The sequence below is a fragment of the Miniopterus schreibersii genome (genome assembly GCF_964146895.1).
Source record: "Miniopterus schreibersii genome assembly, chromosome: 20".
Lineage (NCBI taxonomy): Eukaryota > Metazoa > Chordata > Mammalia > Chiroptera > Miniopteridae > Miniopterus > Miniopterus schreibersii.
Window position 1 is genome coordinate 24,393,392 of NC_138122.1, and position 23,480 is coordinate 24,416,871.

Consider the following 23,480-nt stretch of genomic DNA (forward strand, 5'->3'; position numbering starts at 1 on the left):
GCAATTTTGGTATAGAAAATGGGGTTTTAAATTTTTATTTTTGCTTGATAGCTTTCTCTAGACCATTTCAGTATTTGTTAATTATGTCCTACTAAAGACTAGTTCTGTTTTGAGACCTGTCCTCCTTTTTTCCCCACTCTGCAGTTTATTAATCAGCTACTTGGAGTTGTTCCTTTGTCAACACCAACAGAGGATAAGCTGGCACTGCCTGCTGACATCAGAGCTCTGCAGCAGCATTTGTGTGTGGTGCAGCTGACGAGGTTACTGGGCTTGTACCACACTATGGATAAAAATCAGAAATTGAGTGTGGTCAGAGAACTGATGTTAAGGTACCAGCATGGACTGGAATTTGGTGAGCAACCTTTCAAAATGTGCAGTTGTCCCCTGATATGCTAAGACTTAGAAGTTAGTTTTTGTTTTTAATCACTCACAGCATCCTGTTTTAATGAGTTTGGCAAGGAGAATATTTTCTCAAGTGGCAAGACTATCCAAGTACTAAAATACAAAGCCTTTCTAAAGCTTGGAGTTTTTTTTTTTAATTATTATTATTATTTTTTTCCACATTTCATTTTTTAAAAACTTAAGTATAGTTGCCATACAATATTAAGCTCGGAGTTTTAAGTAATTATAGTTCTCCATAGTCTTCCCAATCTGGTGAGCCACCTATCACATTGGTGCTCATATGAGTTGCATAGTTTATGATAATTGTCACATTTTCTGCTTATATGCCTTAATATTTATAATTATATAGACTATGTAAGTGAACAAAAGGAATGCCGTAAATTGTGAGATATTTAGAAGCAGATGATCTTCAGATTGCTAGGTATATGTGATAAAATGTTAATTATCTGATTAGGTGATATCAGTGTTTCTCTAACTGCATTCTAAATAATTACGTGAAGTAATGAGCATGATATTACTTTAGCTATACATGGTCCTTGGCTTCTGTTCTTTTCTTCACCTGAAACCTTCCAAATCTTGCTGCTGTCCCTGTGGGACCATTTGGGATACCACCTCTGTCCTGGAGCCCTTCTGCTCCAGCTCACTCTAGTCTCACTGCGTGAATCCTTCGGTTCATGGCGCATATTTTCTTGTGGTATTTACTCCTTTCCTTTCCCTCTCTCCTTCCTCTTATCACTTTTCCTATTTAAAAAACTTATTTGGGGCAGTAATAGTTAAGTAAATGTTAAATACAGATGATTTTTTCCCCCCTTGTAGGGAAATCCTGTTTGAAAACCGAATTGCAGTTTTCAGACTATTACTGTCTCCTTGCTGTCCATGTACTTATTGATATATGGAGAGAAACAGGTAAGGAGCAATCATTTATCTTATATCATTTTGTTATATTATAAAATTTTGTTAGGAAAATTTTGTCCCAAGAAAATCTCATCAGTCTTTGATGCTCTTTTGATAAGACTTTGTATAGAGTTGTAGTTATATCCTAAATTTTGCAAAATAAAATGATAAATGTTTTCATAATATTTGGTTTAATAGTTCAGAAAGAAGTATAAATTAAGCCATTATTTGCTATTTACTTTGAAATTTTATTTTATTTTTAATATGTCTACTGATTTCAGAGAGAGGAAGGGAGAGGGAGAGAGGATAGAAATATCAATGATGAGAGAGTCATTGAGCTCTGCCTCCTGGATGTCCTCCACTGGGGATCGAGCCCACAACTTGGGCATGTGTCCTGACCAGGAATCAAGCCAAGATCTCCTGGATCCTAGGCTGATGCTCAACTGCTGAGCCACACTGGTCAAGCAAAATTTTATTTCTATATTAAAGAGATCTTTAAAAAGATGTGGGTTTTTTTCCCTGATACTAGTTATCCTTGAATAACTGTGATTTTTTAAAATTATCTTTTCTCTATAATTGTTCAACTGTCTCTTCTATTCAGTTCTGAGTCCAGGAACTACCCATGACTCTTATCTTCAGGTCTTATATCTAGTGTTGTTTAAGTGTAGGCCAGTAAGTATTGAATTAAATACAATTATGATTATAAAGACCAGGTAGCAATATGGGAAAACACAAGTAAAAGAGTAGAATGCAAAATTGGATGCATGCTATGACTACTACTGTGTAAAAGTAATTATAGTTCAAAAGCAGTACATTAAAATCCTAATGATAGTTTAAGTAGATTATGTGTAGTTTGCATAGTGTGGATAGGATTTTAGATATTTATCTGAAGCTCCAATTTTTTATCTTGTTTCTTTTCTCTTGGAAAAAAGCATATACGATATAATTTTAAAAGCTCAATAGAACTTTTACTTTAGCTGTTTTTCCCCCCCGACTGTAAAAGCTTGTAAAAATTTTGAAAAACAGTTTATTTTAATCTCACTTTTCCTGCTTCCACAAGGCACTCTAACATTTTTCATATTTCCTTTACTCTTTCTCTGCATATTTTTTTAGACTGAAGATGAACTCTTCATGCTAATTTGAATTCTCTCTGTGTGTTTTACTGATCATTATTACTAAAATATTTACCCTTGTTACTAAAAACTCTTTGTTAGCATCAGATGGCTATGTGGTGTTTCCATGTGTGGGTGTTACTGTAATTCAGTTGTCCCCCCTTTATTAGTACGCTGAATATTTTTGTATATTAAGCTTTATCTGCATTTTATGTTATTTTCTTAGATTCTTAAAAGAGAACTTATGACTATTGATACATGTGACCTTTTGAGTTTTGGTGGCTCAAAAAAGTGTATCACTTTATTTTATGAATGAGCAATTTTTTTCAAATATTATTTGACATTCTATTGGTAGAGTTACAGATAGAAGACAAATGATGTTTAGAGAAAGCATTTGTCTGGGGCCTTGTAGAGAAAATCCTGTACTGGGAAGGTTGGTGGAAGCCAGTTCTCCCTCAAAGTCCATCTCTTCTTGGAATCTAGGATTCTGTGAGTTTCCATAACTTCCCTCCACAAGACTTGGCAGCTTAAAGTTTGCATCAGTTTTGTAGATGCATGGTTAAGAACTGAGGTAACTGTTGAGGGACTGTCTATTCAGGGAAATCTGTTTTGCTTACAGATGTGTATCTAAAATTTGTTCTCTGTCACCTAAACTCATTCTTAGAATAGTTAGGGGAGGTGCTGATGTCAGTAAGGTTTTGTTTTTGAGAACTCTCTATTTGCAGATCTGTGACTAATGCTCTTATGTTTTGGTTCTAGGTGACGAGACCGCTGTGTGGCAGGCCCTGGCTTTGCTGGAAGAGGGATTAACCCACAGCCCTTCCAATGCTCAATTCAAATTGCTGCTTGTTCGAATCTACTGTGTGCTGGGCGCATTTGAACCAGTGTTGGACCTGTATTCCAGCCTTGATGCTAAGCATATCCAGCACGATACCATTGGGTTGGTAGTATATACTCTGAGTAATGAGCAGTCAGCTGCCAGTGCAGGGCCCTTATACTCGGAACTCGAACTTTTTTATTTTAGCAGTAAAGTTGTTCCTGGTATTGAGCATTTTAGATGAAATAATCACCTATCACAATCCACTGAAAAACAGTAAGAGTTTATATTTGCCAGCATTTTATAGTAATGCTAAAATTTGCACAATTTAGAAATGGTAGGAAAATTTTCCTCAGAGACAACAAACAGCTATATACTTTGAAGCCTGTTTTAAAGTCTTTACGTCTGCCTTGCATTTGAGGTTGACACACGTACTCCATTTGTTGACCTCACAGATCCTTCAAATTTGCATTGTAACTGTTCTTTGTGATAAATCAGGGTATTTTCTCTATCCCCTGTAGAGCTGTTTCAGGAAGACAGTATTTTGTGCTCTCACAGCTTGCGTGTGAAGAAAGCATGACCTGGAACTCTAGGGCTCCCACAAGACTGAATTAACTTTGCTCTTTTTAAAAAAATTAATTCTGTGAATTAGATAATTTCTGTGGCAGGATGTCTTAAATTTTTCACATGCTTAGCTCTTTCCTGCCATAGTAATTTGATGTGTAGTCTGTGATACTAAAGGTGGGTAAGTGTAACATGTTTTTTTTTCTTTCCTACCTAGTTATCTTTTGACCCGATACGCTGAATCCCTAGGTCAGTATGCTGCTGCCTCCCAATCCTGTAACTTCGCACTCAGGTTTTTCCACTCCAACCAGAAAGATGTAAGTGAAAAAAGTTTTATTTATTTTTTATTATGGTCTTGCCTGCTGAATGCACACGATTCAGAGAGCATCTTCCCAGTGTCACAGGTACACATGTTGAGGTGTGCCATGCTGTACCCACACCTGCCCTTAGGCCATAGCTTACTGGCCAAGGTGTTTGGTAGAGGTGAAGAGTTATCTGTGGTTGATAGAAGGGGCGTGTTAATAGAATCCATATGAAGCTGAATTTAAAACTGGATGTTAACAGAATAGGAAGTGTTATGCCTCTTAGATCAGTCTTTTAATCTCTAAGAGACTTTTTCCAAGGGCATGAGGATGCCATATAAGGTTCTGCGATAGCAGCTGCTTTCTGTTACCTTGATTTATTTCTGAAGTCTAAAACCACTGTGCTCTTTGCCAACAGCAAATGCACTTATATTTTCTTAGAATTATAAAATTGACCAGTTGAAGGTCATTTCAAGAAACTTTGGTCAGTAGTATTTTTTTTACTAGCAATAAATAAGATAGGGCTTCTTTGTGCCGTAATGAAAGGATGGGATTTGCACCATATTTTTCATTGCAAACAGACTTGGTCTCTGCTTGTCAGTTAAGCAGAAGTGTTTGTAGAAAAACCATATTTATGGTCTCTACTCAGTCGACCAGCTATGCAAAACCACTCAGGAACATTTGTGAGGATAAGGCATGTTTTCTAGGGTGGTCACTGCCTCGTTGGTTCTCATGTGCTTCTAAGACTCATCCCATGGGGTTGGGCTGTGACAGATATCTGCCCATAGCTCTCCGTTGTTATGGTCTAACAGCAACCAAGAAATTGGGCCGGGAAACTGGTTTCTGGGGTTCTTCATGACAAACACTCATGAAGATTAAAAAAACATGTTTTGTTACTGTAACAGCTGATGCTAATCTGTCTGCCGTCTAGTTCTTGAGGGTGTATTAAATAGAAGGCTGGGGCAGGGCAGAAGCATTCCTGAACAATAGAATATAGGTTTGTTGTTTTCAGCTCATAATAATGTCCTGACAAGTTTCAGGGCATGGCCTAGAGAACTGGTTGTAGCAAGGGATGGTGAACTGTGCTTTTTAAGCCCTATTTTCCTCCCCTGTGGTTGGTGTCTCTGTTCAGACCTCATTTTGTGCCATAGCTCCTGACCAGGGAGAGAGGGAAGTGGGCATCAGCATTTGAACATATTGCTCAGAAGGTGCTGGCCCCGCTTAGAGGTCAGAGGGTATCTTTTGGACCTTGGGTTTCTAAAATCTCTTAGCATGAGTAGGCGGTTGGATTCTAAGTTGCTGAGTTTTCACTGTGTTCACTTGTCTGTTCTTTCCCTTTCGCTTTCAAGTAGTTTTACTAACTCGGAAAAAATGTGTTCCTTAAATCTCACTATTCTGACCTCATTTCTGTATTTTAAGGAAGAGGTTAAAGAGACATTTGATTTACTGAAGAATTCTTTTCCAAGTTTAGTTTCTCAGATAGTTTTGAGGTGGGAGTTGGGGTAAACAAGGGATGAGTCCAAGCCTGACGGCTGGTTTGACTCGTTTCCGTCATTTAGCATACTTACAGAGCCATATTGTTCATCACCTGGCTACTAAACACATGATTTTATTCTAATAAAAATTAAGCTTTAATTATTCCCCCACAAATATTGTGTCTGAAGAGTTGTTTTGAAGACACACACACACACACACACACACACACACACACAACAAATGAAAGTATTTTAGTAGGGAAAGGAGATCCCTAGGAGCGATTTGAGAGGGCATGTTGTCCTCAGCGGCTTTTTGTATCTTTGGTGTTTTGCTGATGGTTGTATGTGGCTGGAGTGATAATTCATTTGAATGTCTGTGATGCTGAACCTGATAAAATTATAGTATTTTATTGATCTGGGACTAGGATGCTCTGCTTGACATTTATTTTTATTACTACTGAGAAGACAGAGCTTATTTAATCAGATTAGGTAGATAATCTTTGGGGATCCTAAAACACAGTATAGCAAGGAAAACTCACCTTAAACCTTAGTGCTTAGGCCAAGTCCCAAAATAGGAAAATGGAGTCCAGGGTGGACTGTTTCTGTAGGAGCCTGAGGCTGAAAAACATCTCGGTTGTAGTATTATACTATATGTTAAACCTTCTGGTGGCATTAGAAACATTCCTCTGGAAACTAAAACTCTGTGCTCCGCATCTTTTATTCTTGGTTGTTTTTGGAGTCCCCAGATGATCTGAGTGACTTGAGTGACTGATGTATTTCAGTTCCCAACTAACTCTTTGAAAGAATACTTTTGCTCCTAAATGGAAAATATGGTTTTCTGCTTTTTAAGGCTTTGTGCTGTGGAATTGAAAGTTATATTTGGAAGGTCTGCACAGGAATTTTCTCTCCGGGAAGGTCATTGTCTGCTGTCATCTTTACTTGGGAATAGATTTTTACAATATGAGAATTAGAGCTAGATTTTCATATCTCCAAAAAAGTTACGTATTTATGCTTTAAAAAAATTTCCCTTTAGAAGTCTCTGGGTATTCATGAAAATCATTATGCAGGGATTTGATGTCCATGTATTTTGCAAATTTTTAGTGACCAGGGTTCATTTCAGGACTCCGAATGGGATCTATAAATAGCCTCAGTGGTTCATGAATGAGTAGAAACAGGTACGGACAACACTCTCTGATATTCAGGAGTCTTTAAAGTGCTGGTGGCTTCCACTTTTGCCTGCAGTTCCAATAGGGGGTGTTTCTCCGAGTCATAGTCCTTTCTCAGCCTTTGTCCTATTGGTAGTTTCCCAGGCCCTCCCCTAGCTCCACACCGATAGTTTGCCGCAGCCTTAAGGGAGGACTGTCCTCAAAAGACCAGCCAGAGAGCCAGAGTTACCATCTTAAGTTTGTTCAAGGGCTACGTTCCTCTTGGTTGCCCCCTTTCTCTTTTTAAAGCTGTTGCCTTTTTTCTAAAGTGGTATTCCAGGGACCACTTCTAAATTAAAACTGCTTCTGCACTCGGTAAGGCTGGTTTTTTTTCTTTAATCATATCCTATTTTGGAACTGTAATTGATAAATTTGATTACAGTCATATTTTTATCCTGATTAATTGCTGGATCATATGTTCCTAACCAGCTGTTTGTTTTCAAGTTCTAAGTCCCTATTGCAAGGGCTGCTGGTAAACCTTGCTATGTTTTCCAAGCCAGGTGGCCATTGGATAGGCATGTGTGTTTAGAGTGACTCGGCCTCTTCCTGATGGGGCCTGTCGCTGTCCTTTAATCAGGCTAGAAGGTACACTTGAGCTTCTTCAGATAGTCCTTCTTTAAACCTGCAGGATCACAAGTAATCTTTTTAATTTTCTTGTGTCCGTCCGTCTTTAATTTCTCCAGATACTGCAGGCAAACAGCTCGCCGAGGTGTCCCATGGGGGTTTAAAAGCCGCATCGAATGCAGTTGAATTAGCGCCCGTGGCGCAATCCCGCGGCCTGAAATGAACCCTGCGAGGCTGTGTATCAGAGGGTATGTTGTTAACTATTGGCCTATTTTCCTATTGGGCAAATTATTAGAACGTTATGGAGATGGGGGCAAAGCTGATTGAGGTTGTGCAAAAAAGACTGGAAAGGATCTAGAAAGGATCTTTGGGGCAAACATCAGCTTTGAGTTTTATACTTTCCTTGGTCCAAAGGGTGCCCTCCTGACTTCTAATACCGATGGGATAGGCCCACTTATGAAATGTCCTTCCCTGAGATTTTGTTCTATTGTGCCAGCATTTCTGTTGAGTATTCTTTACCTTGCCTCTGTTCACAATGTTTCATCTGTATATGTGTATTAATCTAAATTCAAGCAGATGTGGTGAGTGTGTCCTTCACTTACTTGTTTATGGACTTTTCCAGCAGAGGTTGTAGGTAGTTTGGATGGACAAGTAACCTGGTTTATGAAGTCTTTCTGTCCTCAGAATGGATTATGACAGGAGTTTTTTATAGGTCTTTTGTTTGGCGCCTTACTTCTATCCTGATGTAATATATGCCCTATATTTGTGATATGTATTCAGAAATTAACAAAACCATGGAGCAGCCTTTTTTCTGAAGGAGAGTGATTTTTGGGGTGGTGGGGTGGTGGTGTGGTTAAATTATTCTGGTGTTTTTGGAACCTTTGTATAAGACAGTTTATCTCATATGCAGAAAAACATGGAGTAATATCCCTTCCCCAATGGCACAAACCAAAGTTTTGACTGACGTGGTATAACAAACCTCCAGTCCTGTTGAATTGAAAAGCGTAACTACTAAGAAAAAGTCTGTGTGGTGGCGGCAGCAGCTGGATATTACTAGTAGTCATATTAGTAGAGAAGACGTTTGACTCTGGTATAGGAAAGAAGAAAAGGAACGTTTAGAAAGCTGATATTCGTCTTGGTGACCAAGACCCTTAAAGATTAGATTCAACATCTTAATTTTAGTTTGGCTGTTTTGTTTTATTTTGGCTGGCAAGGTTTGCCTTCATTGCCTGACCTGTGAAATATTTATACCAAGGTAATGTCTTTCCTTCCCAGACCTCAGAATATATTATTCAAGCTTACAAATATGGTGCATTTGAGAAGATCCCAGAGTTTATCGCTTTTAGGAACAGGCTGAATAATTCTCTTCATTTTGCACAAGTCCGTACTGAACGGATGTTGTTAGACCTTCTACTTGAAGCAAATGTGTAAGTATTGCGTAAGAGCTAAAAAGGAACAAGGGATTAGATCATGCTAGGCTCGTGGGTGACATTAGCAGGCTTAAGCTAAGGAAAAATGGGAAAAAGGAGAAAGTGTGTGTGGGTGGGGGCCGGGTACAGGGAAGAAAGGGGAAAGAACCTGGCACATGTCGTGGGAATGAGAGAACACTGCCGGGCTCCATACAGAAGCCAGCTAGGCTATGGGCAATCTTTTGCTTACAAGGATCCTTGTAGGCACAGGATTTCGGGAATTAATGTTGATCCACTTTATTTTGATTGTGTTTCCATTCAGACCAGCATGACCGATGCGTGGTTCTCTTTCACCTTATAAAAAAGAGAACTTCTTAATAGTAAATCCTTCCTCTCTTCCTTTCTCTCTAGTGAAACAAAGCCCTAGCTAATATGTTTTTATGGATGTTTTATTATTGAAATAATACATAAATGCATTTTCTATATCACAGATCAGTCAGCTTAGCAGAAAGTATAAAGTCGATGAATCTTCGGCCAGAAGAAGACGACATTCCATGGGAAGCCTTGCGAGACAACAGAGACTTAAATGTTTTCTTCAGCTGGGATCCAAAAGATAGGTAACTGGAAGTACCCCCAAGCAATTTATTTTTAAAGAATTAGGATGAATCTAAGCATTGGTTTTCTTTTTAAACTCTTTTTTACACAAATGTAATCACGTTTGTTGTAGGAATCAGAAAATATAGGTAATCCAAAGGAAGAAAATAAATCTCACTGTTCTGTTGGGATTTAAAGTTAGATTCTTCATAGCATCTGTGAAAACAGATTCCAGGTAGATCAAAGATTATGTTAAAACTCCTTCGAAATTCTAGAAGAAAATACAAAATTTTAAAAAAATGCATTATATCAAATCTGGAAACATAAACAATTTAACTTTTGTAATTATTAACCTTCTATATAGAAGTAAATTTGTTAATAAGTTCTAAAGATATGTGGTAAGTTGATAAATTCCTTCATTTGTATTAATATCCTTCATATATAGAGAGAATTCTTAATTAATCAGAAGGAGATAACCAAAAACCAAATTGGTAAAGGGCTTAATAGATACAGCAATAAAGATTTTTTTTTTTAACCTATCAGAAAAAGATTAAAAAAAGATTAATACTTGTGCTCAGCAGGGTTGTGGAGAAAATGGTTGTTGTGCATTTACATGGGGTAAAACTGTACATAACCTTCCCTAACCAGGGAATTTTGGTGACATGAAGATTGAAGAGTCCATATACTATTTAGTTCACAGATCTGCTTCTAGGAGAGTGGAACCTAAGGAACTAGGTGCACAAGCAGGCAGCAGAAATATGTCTGTGAGGCAGTTCTGAATATACTGTGACTCGGGGATTGCCAAGACCACATTTAGTGATTTGTTAGGACTCATGGGACTCAACATATCCTTGCACTCACAGCTAAGGTTTATTATAACAAAAGGATACATGACAGGATGAGCAAGGGGAAAACAGGTGGAGTCTGGAGCATTCCATGCACAGACTCCCAGTGCCCTCCCTCCTTTGAGGGACCATACTGCACATACTCCTTTCTCTAGCCATGGAAAATACAGTAATGCGTGTGCAATGTTTCTGCTCAGAGACTCCCATTATAGAGTTGGTGCCCAAGGTTTCTCTCAGCTGGTTCGTAGGTGCCCTCTCTTGTACCATATACCAACATTCCAGACTCCCAAAAGGAAAACAGGTATTCACCATAAACCGTAGGTCTATACAAACAGCCTAGGCACAGTGAGCCACTCTTGTCATTTAGGGAATGGTGGGAGTACCAGGTTTCCAGACATCAGCCAAGAGCTACCCTTGCAAGCAGGCCCTTCTAAAGATAATAGCCTCAGGCTTGCTATGTTAATCTTTTCTGCACACCCCTGAAAAGGTGCAGTATGGAAAATAGTATGAATACTGTGAATCTGTTTTATTTGTTTAAATTATATAAATATTTTTAGTTGCATTTTGTACCTCTGCATTGCAAAAACCTGCAAGGATCTGTACAAGCTTGTTAATAGGGTGGTGCTTAGTTATCAGGGCATGTTTTCCTTCTGTTTTTTACTTTTCTGTCATTTGAATTTTTGTATAATCTGAAAAGTCTCACTGAAGTGGAAAATAACCTGTTAGGTGGACTGTCATTTCCATTTATGAGTACCAAAATGGGGGCTTGGATGATTTTGGTTTGTCTGAGATATTCAGCTAGTAAATGAAAACTGGGACTACTCAAAGGCATATTGTCTGATGATAGTTAACTTTGAAAGATTTAAAGGTAACACACTGAGTAAAAGGGATGGTTTGGGGATTTTTTTAAAGGGATGTTTCTGAAGAACATAAGAAACTTTCCTTGGAGGAGGAGACCATGTGGTTAAGGATCCGTTCCTTAACATTGAGGCTGATCAGTGGACTCCCAAGTCTTAACCACCCTGTGGAACCAAAGAACTCGGAGAAGACCACTGAGAATGGTGTATCCTCCAGGATTGATATTCTCCGTTTGCTCCTTCAACAGCTGGAGGTGGCCCTGGAGACAGGAAAGCGATTTGTTGAGAAGGAAATTCAGGTATTATCAGTATGTATTTATTGTCAAAGCTTCAGTAGTTTATGACTGTCTTTTTAATAATAGGATTTGGGGTAGGTGAATAATAGAGAACAGTATTTTGTCCTAGTTTATGACATTTGTAGGAAAAAGGCAAATATTACATACAGCCTTGGAATTTCAGAGGCTGCCTCAATATTCAAACTAGAAAGTGAGGAAAAGCAAAATAGCTTTTCTTTGTGATGGTAAATTTTTTTTATTTATCCCCACCTGAGAATATATTAATTGATTTTTTTTTAGAGAGCCGGGGAGGGAGGTAGACAGGGAGGGTGAGAGAGAGGGAGAGAGACAGGCAGACAGACATCAGTGTGAGAAAGAAACATTGATATGTTGCCTCTCATACGCACCCTGACCAGGGATCGAACTTGCAACCTAGGTATGTGTCCTGACCAGGAGTCGAACCCAGTACCTTTTGGTGTGTGGGATGACACTCCAACCAACTGAGTCACACTAGCCAGGGCTGTAATGGTAAATTTTTAATAGCTAGCTATTTTCTCTAAAATGACTTAGTTATTACTGTAGTATCCTTTTATTCACGCTTTCTTCCATAGTTACGGTTGGTTAACTCTAGTCAACCACAGTCTGAAAATATTAAATTGAAATTTCTAGAAATAAACAATTTATAAGTTTTTAATTGCTTGCTGTTCTGAGTAGCATGATGAAATCTCACACTGTCCTGCTTCATCCCGCCCCATCCTGCCTGGAACGTAAATCATCCCTTTGTCCAGAATTTACACTGTATACACTACCTGCTCTTTAGTCACTTAGTAGCAGTCTTTGTTAGCAGGGTATCGCAGTGCTTATGTTCAGGTAACCCTTATTTTACTTAATGGCCCCGAAGCACAGAGTCGTGATGCTGGCAATTCAGACATGCCAAAGAGAAGCCATAAAGTGCTTCCTTTAAGTGAAAAGGTGAAAGTTCTCAATTTAATAAGGAAAGAAAAAAAATATTATGCTGAGGTTGCTAAGATCTACAGTAAGAACAAATCTTCCATCCATGAAATTGTGAAGAGGGAAATTTGTGCTATTTTTCTGTCATATCACAAATTGCAGAAGTTAGTTACAGTGGAAAAGGCATTAAATTTATGGGTGGAAGACATAAGCAAAACACATGTTCTGATTGCTGGCAATGTGTTGTTCCAGAAAGCACTGAGCCTATGCTAAGACTTCAGCAAGGGGTTCCCTGAAACGAATGGCCACATTCACATAACTTTCATTATGGTATATTGTTATAATTGCTCTCTTTTCTTTTAGTTATTCTTGTTAATCTCTTGTGTAGTTTATAAATTAAACTTTATCATAGATGTGTATATATAGGAAAAAAACAGTATATACAGGGTTTGGTAGTATCCATGGTTTCAGGCATCCACTGGGGCCTTGGAATGTATTCCTGTGGATAAGGAGGGAACTACTATAGTTTGCTGATCAGTGGTTTATAACTTAATCACTAAGATTAAAATTTTTTTTAATTATTTTTGTTATTCCTCACCCAAGGACATTTTTTCCATTGATTTTTAGAGAGAGTGGGAGGGAGGGGAGGAGGGGGAGAGAGAAACACTGATGTGAGAGAGGCGCATCGATTGTTTGCCTCCCACATGCGCCCTGACTGGGCCAGGGATGGAACCTGCAATCCAGGTATGTGCTTTTGACCTGGAATGGAACCCGTGACCCTCTGGTGCTCGGGCCAACACTTTAACCAGGGTACTAAGATAGATTTTTATCGAGTACTTACAGTCATTTGTTTTCTTGTTTTGTATGAATTTAGATAAACTTAAAGAACATCACTTTTTTTGTTTCTTTTTTCAGTATCCTTTCCTTGGTCCTGTGCCTACCAGAATGGGTGGATTCTTTAATTCTGGCTGTTCTCAGTGTCAGACCAGTTCCTTTTATCTTGTTTGTGATATTTATGAGCTGGATACCAATGGTTTAGGTAAGTGTATGTTTGCAGGAGTCTGTTTACTGGGTCTTTGTCATTGCAACATTGGACTTAGAAAATGAAACAAAATATCTATAACTCACTATTTGGAAAAATTTGGAGGAGATGGAAGCTGGATGATGTCCTGGAAATGTCTTGTTTAATATTCAAGGAAGTACATTCAAAGGTTACAAAGTAATGTTTTAGAAGTTTAAGTTTTTTCCATATTTGAAATCTTACTGGGTTCGAAAGTTGAAGAAATTCTTGATTTGTTAAACTATTATTAGATTGCAGACTGGATTCTTTATTTAAAAATGAAGCCCTTAGCCCAGGCCCATGTGGCTCAGTTGGTTGGGTGTCATCCCATGCACCAGGAGGTTGCCGGTTCGATTCCCAGTCAAGGGCACACATTCAGATTGTGGGCTCAGTCCCCGGTGTGGGGCACGCAGGCAGCAGCTGATTGATGTTGCTTTCTCACATTGGTGTTTCTCTTTCTCCCTCTCCCTCCCTCTCCTTCCCTCTCTCTCTAAAAATCAATAAACTGTTCTTTTTAATTTTCTTTCTTTCTCTGTCTTTTAGTAATACAATTTAGATGCCTAGGGTTTTTAAGAGAAAAGAAAATGTCTTTGCCCACGTGCAGCTTGCAGGTATTGAGCTTGCTTTAAAAAAAAAAAAATGAATGTTTTTTTCATTGTTTTTCAATTTCAGAGGATACAGTAGAGATCCAGGAGCGAGTAGAGAATAGTCTTAAGTCTTTATTAGAACAGTTAAAAGGTAAGCAGTCTTTGGATTCTCCTTTCGTATCTGATTGTCTGATAATAGCTCATTTTTAAAAATCAAAACTTGCAAGAGGATTTGAAAGTAACGCATACTTTTAGTATGTTTAAAGACTTGTTTTTAACTTTAAAAAGTTTTGATTACAAAAGCTGTAGATACCTATTATAAAACAGTACACAAGTGTGTGTGGTCTTACCCCCTTTCCCAGCCCCATTCCCTCAAAGGTAAGAAAGAACTATTGATGCTTTGGAGTCTGTATGCCTAGATACCACCCAAACAGCCCATATGTGTATATGGAAATACATAGTGCTGGTTGGTTTTAACATATGAAAAGGTCTGATACATGCTCTTCTGACTGTAGTTTTTTGTTATCTTGGATATCTTAGCATGGCAGTTACATATACACTCTATTTGGTTTGAGGGCTGCATAATATTCTACGGTCTTATATTAGTGTACCAAATTCATTTATGTATCCTCCCACCGAATACATATTATATACTTGAGTTATTTGTAGCAGTATTTATAACAGTATATTTATAACAATGCTGAAGTAAACATCTTGAGACACAAGTATTTGGGTACTTACTTGAGTATTTCCTTGTGATTAAATTCCTAGAAATTGAATTATTTGGTAAAAAGGTACACATAAGCACTTAAAATCTGTAAGCGCTTTTCTTTTCAGGACACTGTCAGCCTTTGATTTTATTGCCCAAATGCAGAATGAGAATGGAAAGATGATCACGATTCTGAGAATTAAATGGGGCATTTGTTTGAAGGGCATCTCTACCGTGCACTTTGGGCTGCTAGTCCTTAATGGCACGAGTTCTTCTAAACGACTTGCTTGGAGTCTTAATTTTATTGTGCCAGTGGCCTATCTGTGAAAAGGCTTAGATCCTAGAATATGTAATTTCTAAAGCCATCTTTTATATTTTGAAGACAATAGAGCAATAATCATATGGCTTTTTAAAGAGCTTGACATAGATATTCTTTGGTATTTAGTTTATTATGTGTGGAGGGGAGGCTTTCCGGATTGAGCTTTTATATATGCTTATTCTTTAGTAGATTGTGTATCGTGTTCCTAAAAACCACCCTGAAACAAGGGCTGAGTAAAACCATGAAATATTCTTGTTTTCAGATGTCTTCAGTAAGTGTAAAGGTGACCTGTTAGAAGTTAAAGATGGTAACTTAAAAACACACCCTACTCTTTTAGAAAATCTGGTCTTCTTTGTTGAGGTATGTTTTGTTTTCTTCCTGAAAAAACTAGATTTTTCTTAATTGTATGCAGGATTAATTTTTCAAAAATGAACATATAGTAGGCACCATATACCTGTAATTTAATCCCTCACCCCCGCCTTTTGGTAATTAAAAACAATGTAAGTCATTTTCTGAGCCAACTCCTTCCAAGGCCAAGATTTCATTCATAATGCTTAGGTAAACTTGAGATGTGCTTTACTCATCTTTAAAGATTACTGATCCACTCCAAATCTGTTTTCTGTTCATTTTCATTTTTGACTAAGCTATTACGTATTTTAAATTAATTCCTCCAGCTTTTGTCTTTGCTGTTCTCTAATTACTGAGATTCTGTGTTATGGAGGATCCAGGAGCTGATGTAGCAAAACTCTCCTCCTCTTTAGTCGAGAGGAGGGTCACCAACACTGATAACCCACTATCTTTTCTTTAATTCCCTTGGCATGCTTATTTACTTTTCTTCCCCTACTAGTCGATAAGCTTCCTGAGGGCAGCACTCTCTGTTCTGGTGACTGGCACATTATAAGTGTCTAAGATACACTTAATGAATGAATGAATAATAATTGCACGTACATGTACATGTATACACTGTAGTGTAGAAGACACTTAAACATCTAACTTAATTCAGAGGATATGTGCTGACCAACTGGGAAGATTCTCCATATATATTTAAGTTGAGGTTTACAGGTGAGGTAGTATCTTACTTGGCTGAACAGGTGGGTGGGAAGAGACATGCTGTAAAGAACCTCTGGATTCCATGTTTAGGAACTTGGACTTTTCACTGGAGTGGAAAGGCTGTTAAGAGACCCTCACTTCCTTCAGGGAAGAGAGGAAAGTGGATGGAGCGGAAGATGGGTTTAGAGTTGGGAGAGCCTGAAGAAAGGATAGAGTGTTCCAAGCAGGATACGACAAAGGCCTGGGCCAGTGTGGTGGTCATAGAAATTAGAGAGTGGTGAGTTAGAGGAGAAATAGAAGGGATTTGTTTAGAACAACGGTCAGTTTCTTTTGTTAATCTGTTGCATTTAACTGTTCTTAATAAGCTATCTAGAGTGGAATTGTTATTCATGAATTTGCAATTTTTCCTCTTTCAGACTATTTCTATTATCCTTTGGGTGTCCAGTTACTGTGAGAGTGTCCTGCGACCATACAAATTAAATTTACAGAAAAAGAAAAAGAAGAAAAAAGAAACCAGCATCATCATGGTAATAACACAGAAAAAACAAGGAATAACCTGGCTGCATGCTGCTGTTTTCTTGCATGTTGTAAGAGACCTTCGGGTCCTATATGCATTTATTTTCTCCCCCCAACATTTGTGTGTGTGTTGTGTTTTTATTATACAACTACAGGGAAGTTGAAAGACTAGTATAATGACACCCAACTATCCTTACCTAGTCTCACCACTTGTTAACAATTTGCCACATTTGTTTTATTTCTCTCTCATTCTCCCCACTCCCCTTTATTTGTTGAACCATTTGAAAGAAAAGTACAGACTTCAGTTCACTGTGTCCAAGATAATGTAACAATCATGAGTGCAAAGTCTCAAAGTGTAGATCAGAGTTGCTCTGTTAGTCTCTGTGCTAATGGAAGCCTACACTCCTAGAACGTGTTAAATAGCTTTTTGGTATTTGGATTGTGTGGTTTTTGTAGTTGTTGCTTTTCTAATTCCCAAAGATAAAAATAGCTTTCCTACTTTTATGATTATCAAAGTAACCTAAAGGTGTAAATAAAGTGAAGATCATCCATATTCCCACCGTGTTAATACCCAAAACTATCCATCCCTGTTACTGTTACTAGCATTAAGTAATGCTATAGTATGAAATTAGTATAGCTTATCTGATGTAAGCACATGAGATATGTTTGATAATCTTTCAACTTTTTAAAAATATTTTTTTCAGCCACCTGTCTTTACCAGTTTTCAAGACTATGTTACTGGGCTTCAGACTTTAATTTCCAATGTTGTGGATCATATTAAAGGGCTTGAAACACATCTAATTGCACTTAAACTTGAAGAACTTATTTTAGAAGACACTTCTCTCTCACTGGTAAGAGAATGTAGGCGATCAGCAATAAGTCATATAGAAATATTCAGATGTTCTTATCTTTATCATAAGGACAGGCTACTTTTAAATTCATCATGCTCCCCTTACAGGAATTATGTTTACAAGGTGCCTGCTATAGTTTGTTGTGTGTGTGGGGGGGTGGATTTCTCCTCCTTTATTTCCAACCTCCTAGCCCCCAGTTCCCAGCCTCAAATCAGTCCCAGTCCCACCATGCAGAACCATTCCTACCACTCCTCCTCTCCTCTTCTGTATTCCTGTGACACATTTGTATCTGCCAGTAGCCTGTATGACTTCCAGACACTCGTGAACCCAGGTAAGGCCTAGTAATTGAATCCTAGAGAAGTAGGTACATCCTAGGTAAGATTCTTGCCTTCTACTTCCCACTTCAGAGGAACGACACTTGCTGGTCCTTTTGGAACACTTACATGTAAAGAAATCCAGTAATTTGTAGTTGTAGATTTGGAGCTGTTTAACTTTTTACTTTTTAGACCAAATCCAAACTCATTCTCTATTTGAAACTCACATCCCCTTTTCTGAGTACTATAGAAAAACAAAAACTCAAAGTTACTATTCTTAAAAAAACAAAAAGGTCTTAAAGAATTGCACACTTGAGTGAATGTCTCATTGCTTTATGTGGTTGGACTTTGCTGGTATCTTTGAGATTTTTAATAAGTAGATATAAATTTACTGAACTTGCTGTTGTTGGGCTAAAGCCTTATAGAAATACAGTAATCAAATACCTTGCTATAGAGATATGCATACACATTAATTTGGAGGTAGGATATAGGCACAAAAATCTGAGCTAGTCAAAAAGAGTCTTACTAGGGAGGGGACATTTGAGGATTAATAAGTTTTCACCAGGCAGACAGGAATGGATGAAAGGAATTCCAAGCAGAAGGCAATAGGCAAAAGTATGAAGGCAGGAAAGCGAATTATGTGGGGCACCATTAGCCAGTCGGCGGAGCCCAGAACACAGTATGTGGGAAGGACTGTTGGGTGTGAAGTGACAGGCACATCAGCCTTCCTGTTGAGTATTCTAGGGTTATCCTTAGCTTTGGCCACTCTCTAGGTTTTTCAAGCCCTGGGTCAAAACTTTGGGAAAGTCACTTAACCTTTGGGTCTCAATTTCTTTATAAAATGGAAATCATAGTAATACTTACTTTTTAGGATTATAGTGAGGAGTAAGTAAAACAATAATAGCCTTTTATTACCTACTTTTGTTAAAGTTATTATACATATACTGAGCAGCCACCAAATACAGGATCCTTATAGTGCTGGGTACGTGTCTTTTGGGTTAAAAACAAAATCTCTTCCGTTTCCTTTAGGTTACTTCTTTCCTTCCCTTCCCTTTCTAAACTTGAAACATTATGAATAAGGCCCCTGGACTACCACTTCCAGTCCTGGTCCCCTTTCCTCCTCCCTAGGGGTATCCACTAAAACTGGTTGTGTGCCAAGACCTTTTTTCCCCCTTTCATTTATATTCATAGGGAAAATACACTATTATTTGTGTCTTTTTAAAATCATCTGGTTTTAGTATAAGTTTATAATATACTCTACTATCTGTTAGGTTTTTAAAATAAATGATACACTATTTTATTCTGAAGCTTGGCTTTTTCTTACTCAACCTTATATTCATGAGATCTGTTCAAGCTAATGGATGAAGGTCAATGGTTTTCTTCTAAACAACTGTTTAGTATTTAAAATATGAATGCACCACAGCCATTGGACATTTCAGCTTGTTTCTAGAATTTACTTTTACATACAGTGCTGAATGAAGTGTATTTGTACATACTTTTTTATGCATGTTTGTGTTTTTGACGTAGATTAGATCGCAAGTAGTAGTATTGTTGGATCATAAGACATGTTTATTTGGTTTATTCTAGGCTTTGGAATACTGCCAACTTCATGTAAACCTAACTAGTTCTCAGTTAGCCTCCTTTCTGTGTTTGAACACTCTGTCCCCTTTATTTTTTGTGGTCTCTACCACAGGCCAAAGAGCAGTAAATATTTAACTCACACATTTGAGTAGGCTGAGGAAAGCTTTGGTCATTTTTTAGATATTTGGCCTCTAGAACCCATGGACTTTTCAATGTGGAGGGAAGCTTGTTGATATTACAACTAAAAAAGATGATACTGATAAATTCGATGCCTTTAAAGAGTGGCTGTGATGATGTTTAAATTAATAATAAATTTGCCTGGCCGGAGTGGCTCAGCTGGTTGGAGCGTCATCCCATGCACCAAAAAGTTGCCAGTTCGATTCCTGGTCAGGGCACATACCTGTGTTTTGGGCACATACAGAAGGCTACTGATTGATGTTTCTATCTCCCTCTCCCTCCCCCTTCCCCCCCTCCCTCTCCCCCTCGCCCTCTCCCTCTCCTTTTCCCTTTCCCTCCCCCTCTCCCCCTCTCCCTCCCTCCCTCCCTTTCCCTTCCTCTCTCTAAGCATGTCCTCGGGTGAGGATTAAAATAATAAATTTCTACATTTTTTTCTGATGAAACTAATAATCAGCAATCACAATTTTTGCACTTTGTACAGCTTATAACAAAATAGTAACAAACTAGTAACAATTTTCTACTTTTTTTATGAAAACTTCTCATTAGAAATGTTTTTTGATTTTATATTAACTATTGACAAAGGTTACTTGAAATAAACAGGGTCTCAGTGAAAAATCACATGGAAAAATATACATCTGTGATGAGCTTTAGCCTTTGCATTTTATGAAATTGAAAATGACTCACCCTATTCTGGTGGAGCTTGCAGTGAGACAAAGGTAATGGTAATTTTAATTTATAGCTGAGGAACTGTAATCTGGGGGAATGCTTCTAAGCAGGACCACTAATTCTTGTCTCCTTTGTAGGAAGAGAGAAAGTTTTCAAAGACTGTGCAAGGGAAGGTGCAGAGCAGTTATCTGCACTCACTTCTGGAAATTGGAGAGCTGCTGAAAAAAAGACTCGAGACCACAAAGAAACTAAAAATTTAAGGAAGTGTGAACCACAGGCACTGATGACTCTATAGCAGAAAATGATACCATCTTTCCAGGCAAAATCTACATCTGGTTGACCATCATTTTAATCCAGAACTTCCTCATAAAATGCATGAAGGACTTTGATCGTGAATTAATTTTTTAGGTATTAAATATATATACAACTGATTAAATTATTGTACATAAACCAGAAGCAGGACCCTCATCTGGGTTTGACCACTTTTTATACATGTTCATATGCATATGGCAGCCACAAGAGAACCCTACTTCTGCCCTTCTCACCAGAAACATCTGGTGGGCAAGGGTCTTGTAAAAGCAGCAATAGAAACTAAGCATAAAGCATTGACCTCAGAGCAGCTGAATGGCCCTACCATTACAGCAGTGGACATTTTGGTCTGGTCCTTGAGCCTTAGGAAGCAGAAAGGAGTAGAGGGGGACCATGACTGGGAGCAGGCCCTCATTAGCAGTTTGGTTTTGGGGCTTCCTCAGCTGCTTGGCTCCCACAGAACCCAAGGCAGGTACCCAAAGGGACTCAGATAAAATTTGGCGTAAGCACCTGCCACTGAAAGGCACCACTCAGACAACCACAGGTGCTCATTTTCTGGCTTAATAGGCCTGATAGCCAAGACCTCCCCATCCTAGCTCCAGGGAGAGTTCAATCACAGATGGGCTTCTAAGGCTTCTGTTACCTTGCAGCTGTTTGGAGGGGCAACAGTGCAGACCACTTATAAGCCTGCTGAGGACTAGCTTGCTGTCTTTCATCCGTTTGGGAAAGATGGGAATCACTTTTAAAGAAGAGATGTGTACATAACTTATGCAGGCAAGCATAATACCAATGTCATTGGTTTTGTGAGATATATATATATATGTATGTATGCTTTTACATATATATGTATATTTTCAAGCATATGTATGTGTGTGTGTATATATACTATATATATGCTTGAAAATAAAGATATAATTCTTTACTGTTTGTTTGTTTTTTTAAGTGGGATTTTGAGAAGGAAGGAAGGAATATATATTACAGACTTAACCTAGGTTTTAAGTTTTAGGCTGGCAGAAGAAACGTTCTTTGGTTTGGAGGTTCAGTTTACTTCAAGTCGAGACTTACACCAGGATGGTGTTCCAACTGCTCACCCGGAGCTCCCTAAGACTGTGGCTTCTGAAGGAGGCCTGACAAAAGATAAACATTGCTCTTGAAAAGTCACACCGTTTATACAACTGCTTTGATAACTGTGTGTTTGAATCTGTGCTTCTGTATTTTGGTCTTTGTTACTTAAATACTGTTAAAGTTAGTAATTTTGTAACAGCAAAGAAATGAATTTGATGAGGAAATTCAAACATCTGATGGAGGATTGGTCTTGAAGACCTTAAATGTCCTTTTCAGTTCACTTCTCCAGTGAAATGTGATCCTTTTTTCTTTCAAAAGCAACCGAAAGAGAGTTTGGAAAGTCTCTGTAAGCAACGCAATTGTATTTTGTCTCATCTTGACTTTCTTCAACTCACAGTTTGATAGGGTGATTAATAATCGTTGAAACTTCAAAGGAGTTTTTTCAAAAAATTACTGCATTACCCATTTAAAATAAGACTTGTTGGAAATCTTCATCAGGTTATTTAAAAAAATTGTTTTTGATGTAAATTGGTAGCCACAGCTGTCACACCCCATCCCCAAAGGAAGACCTGATTAACAAGATGAATTGAACATTCATTGATTCCCGATGTAATTTAATGACAACATAGCGTAATTTCGTAAAACTATAGCCTATTTAGATGGAATTTTGTGCGTGTATAGATAGGGGTGGGGGTATGTGTGTATGGCATGTTTTTGAAATGATGTTTCTTTGAATATCCAGAAATACTGTACATAAAAGTAGAAATGCTCTCTGAAACAAGTCTTCAATGGACCGTGATCAGTCTAGCATGTGTGTGCTCAGTGGGCTGGCCTTGGTCCTCAGGGACAGTGTGCAACTCCAGTGGTCTACCTAACTAGTTTCTTCCCTAGGGGCATCTGGGACCTCTACCAAGAACTCAGAAGGTGCGTTTTAGGGACAGTGTTACGTCAAGGTTATGCTTCCTTTGTAATTTGCTGATTTTCCTACTAAATGTAGCATTTCAATTAGATTCAACCTCTTACATTTTGAGAAAATTGTAAAAAGAATGAAATTATGCAGAAATGGCCAATATCTTTTATTAATCTGTTCTTTTGGAACCTGTCATGCACTATAAATTGTGTACAGTTAAAATATATATATATATATACATATATATATATTCTTACATGAGTAAAAAGCACCCTCTCCAGCAATCGTATGTCATTGGTATTTGAAGAGTTCTTAAAATAACCCATTGCTGCTGCTGCTGTTTTTGGTTTGTGTGGGTTTTTTGTTTTGTTTTTGTGTGGTATATTGCTATTTAAAAAAGGAAAGGAGAAAAACACGACTACTGTTTACAGAATGAAAAATTACTGCTTTTTATACTACTGATATCCTAAGTTAAGACTCTCCAAAGCAAACATTTGGTTTAAATCATTTATCTGATGTGGATAAAAGGTAGAGAAATTTTTAGAGTTCTCCAAATAATGAAAAGTGTACAAATGCCTAGCTGTGTTGCCCATCAATTTTGTATATTTTCTTAATTTTAATTGTTCAAATTGCATTATATTTTGCAGTCACTATGTTCAATCTGGATTTGTCTTTTATTTTAACTTTTAATATAAAAAGGGGTTTCAGTGTATCTATGGCCTTGTTATTGAAACAATTCCTACTTATTTGATGTGATTTATTAAGATGGGAGGTACATATCCTTCCTTCAGAATTAAGCAGAGCAAATCTACTTCAAACCGGATGGGTTAATTTATATAAACAACTTTATTTTAAGTTGGCATTTCTGCCTGGTTAATTTTTGTTCAGATTCCTAGAAGCTACCTTTTAAATGGTATAATTCACCTCACTTTTGTATTTAGTGTTTACATTCCTCAGCAAAACTGTAGTATCTGTGAACTTAAATTTTATATTCAAGGCCATTCGTCTTTTTGTTTAAAAGTAGCACCTTGCATGCCAGCATTCAGTAATTCAGTATATGTGTTGAGTACTTATTTTACTACATGCCACATTCCATTTTA

General features: G+C 37.8%; 1 protein-coding gene across 3 annotated transcripts in view; it reads left to right on the forward strand.

The window, feature by feature from the left end:
* Positions 1-21,327, forward strand: part of NAA25 (N-alpha-acetyltransferase 25, NatB auxiliary subunit) — a 41,638-nt gene extending 20,311 nt beyond the window's left edge. For 2 of the 3 annotated variants that reach the window (XM_081123351.1, XM_081123350.1), the window contains 13 exons: positions 145-352; positions 1,219-1,308; positions 3,168-3,348; positions 4,007-4,106; positions 8,611-8,762; positions 9,236-9,361; positions 11,096-11,339; positions 13,182-13,305; positions 13,999-14,064; positions 15,204-15,301; positions 16,408-16,518; positions 17,212-17,358; positions 20,234-21,327. In XM_081123351.1, the coding sequence (XP_080979477.1) occupies positions 145-352; positions 1,219-1,308; positions 3,168-3,348; positions 4,007-4,106; positions 8,611-8,762; positions 9,236-9,361; positions 11,096-11,339; positions 13,182-13,305; positions 13,999-14,064; positions 15,204-15,301; positions 16,408-16,518; positions 17,212-17,358; positions 20,234-20,356 (1,770 nt within the window). In that variant the 3' untranslated portion in view covers positions 20,357-21,327. Of the gene's footprint in view, positions 1-144; positions 353-1,218; positions 1,309-3,167; positions 3,349-4,006; positions 4,107-8,610; positions 8,763-9,235; positions 9,362-11,095; positions 11,340-13,181; positions 13,306-13,998; positions 14,065-15,203; positions 15,302-16,407; positions 16,519-17,211; positions 17,359-20,030; positions 20,147-20,233 lie in introns of those variants that run through there. The other variant, XM_081123349.1, reaches the window with a different exon arrangement.
* Positions 21,328-23,480: the final 2,153 nt, after the last annotated feature.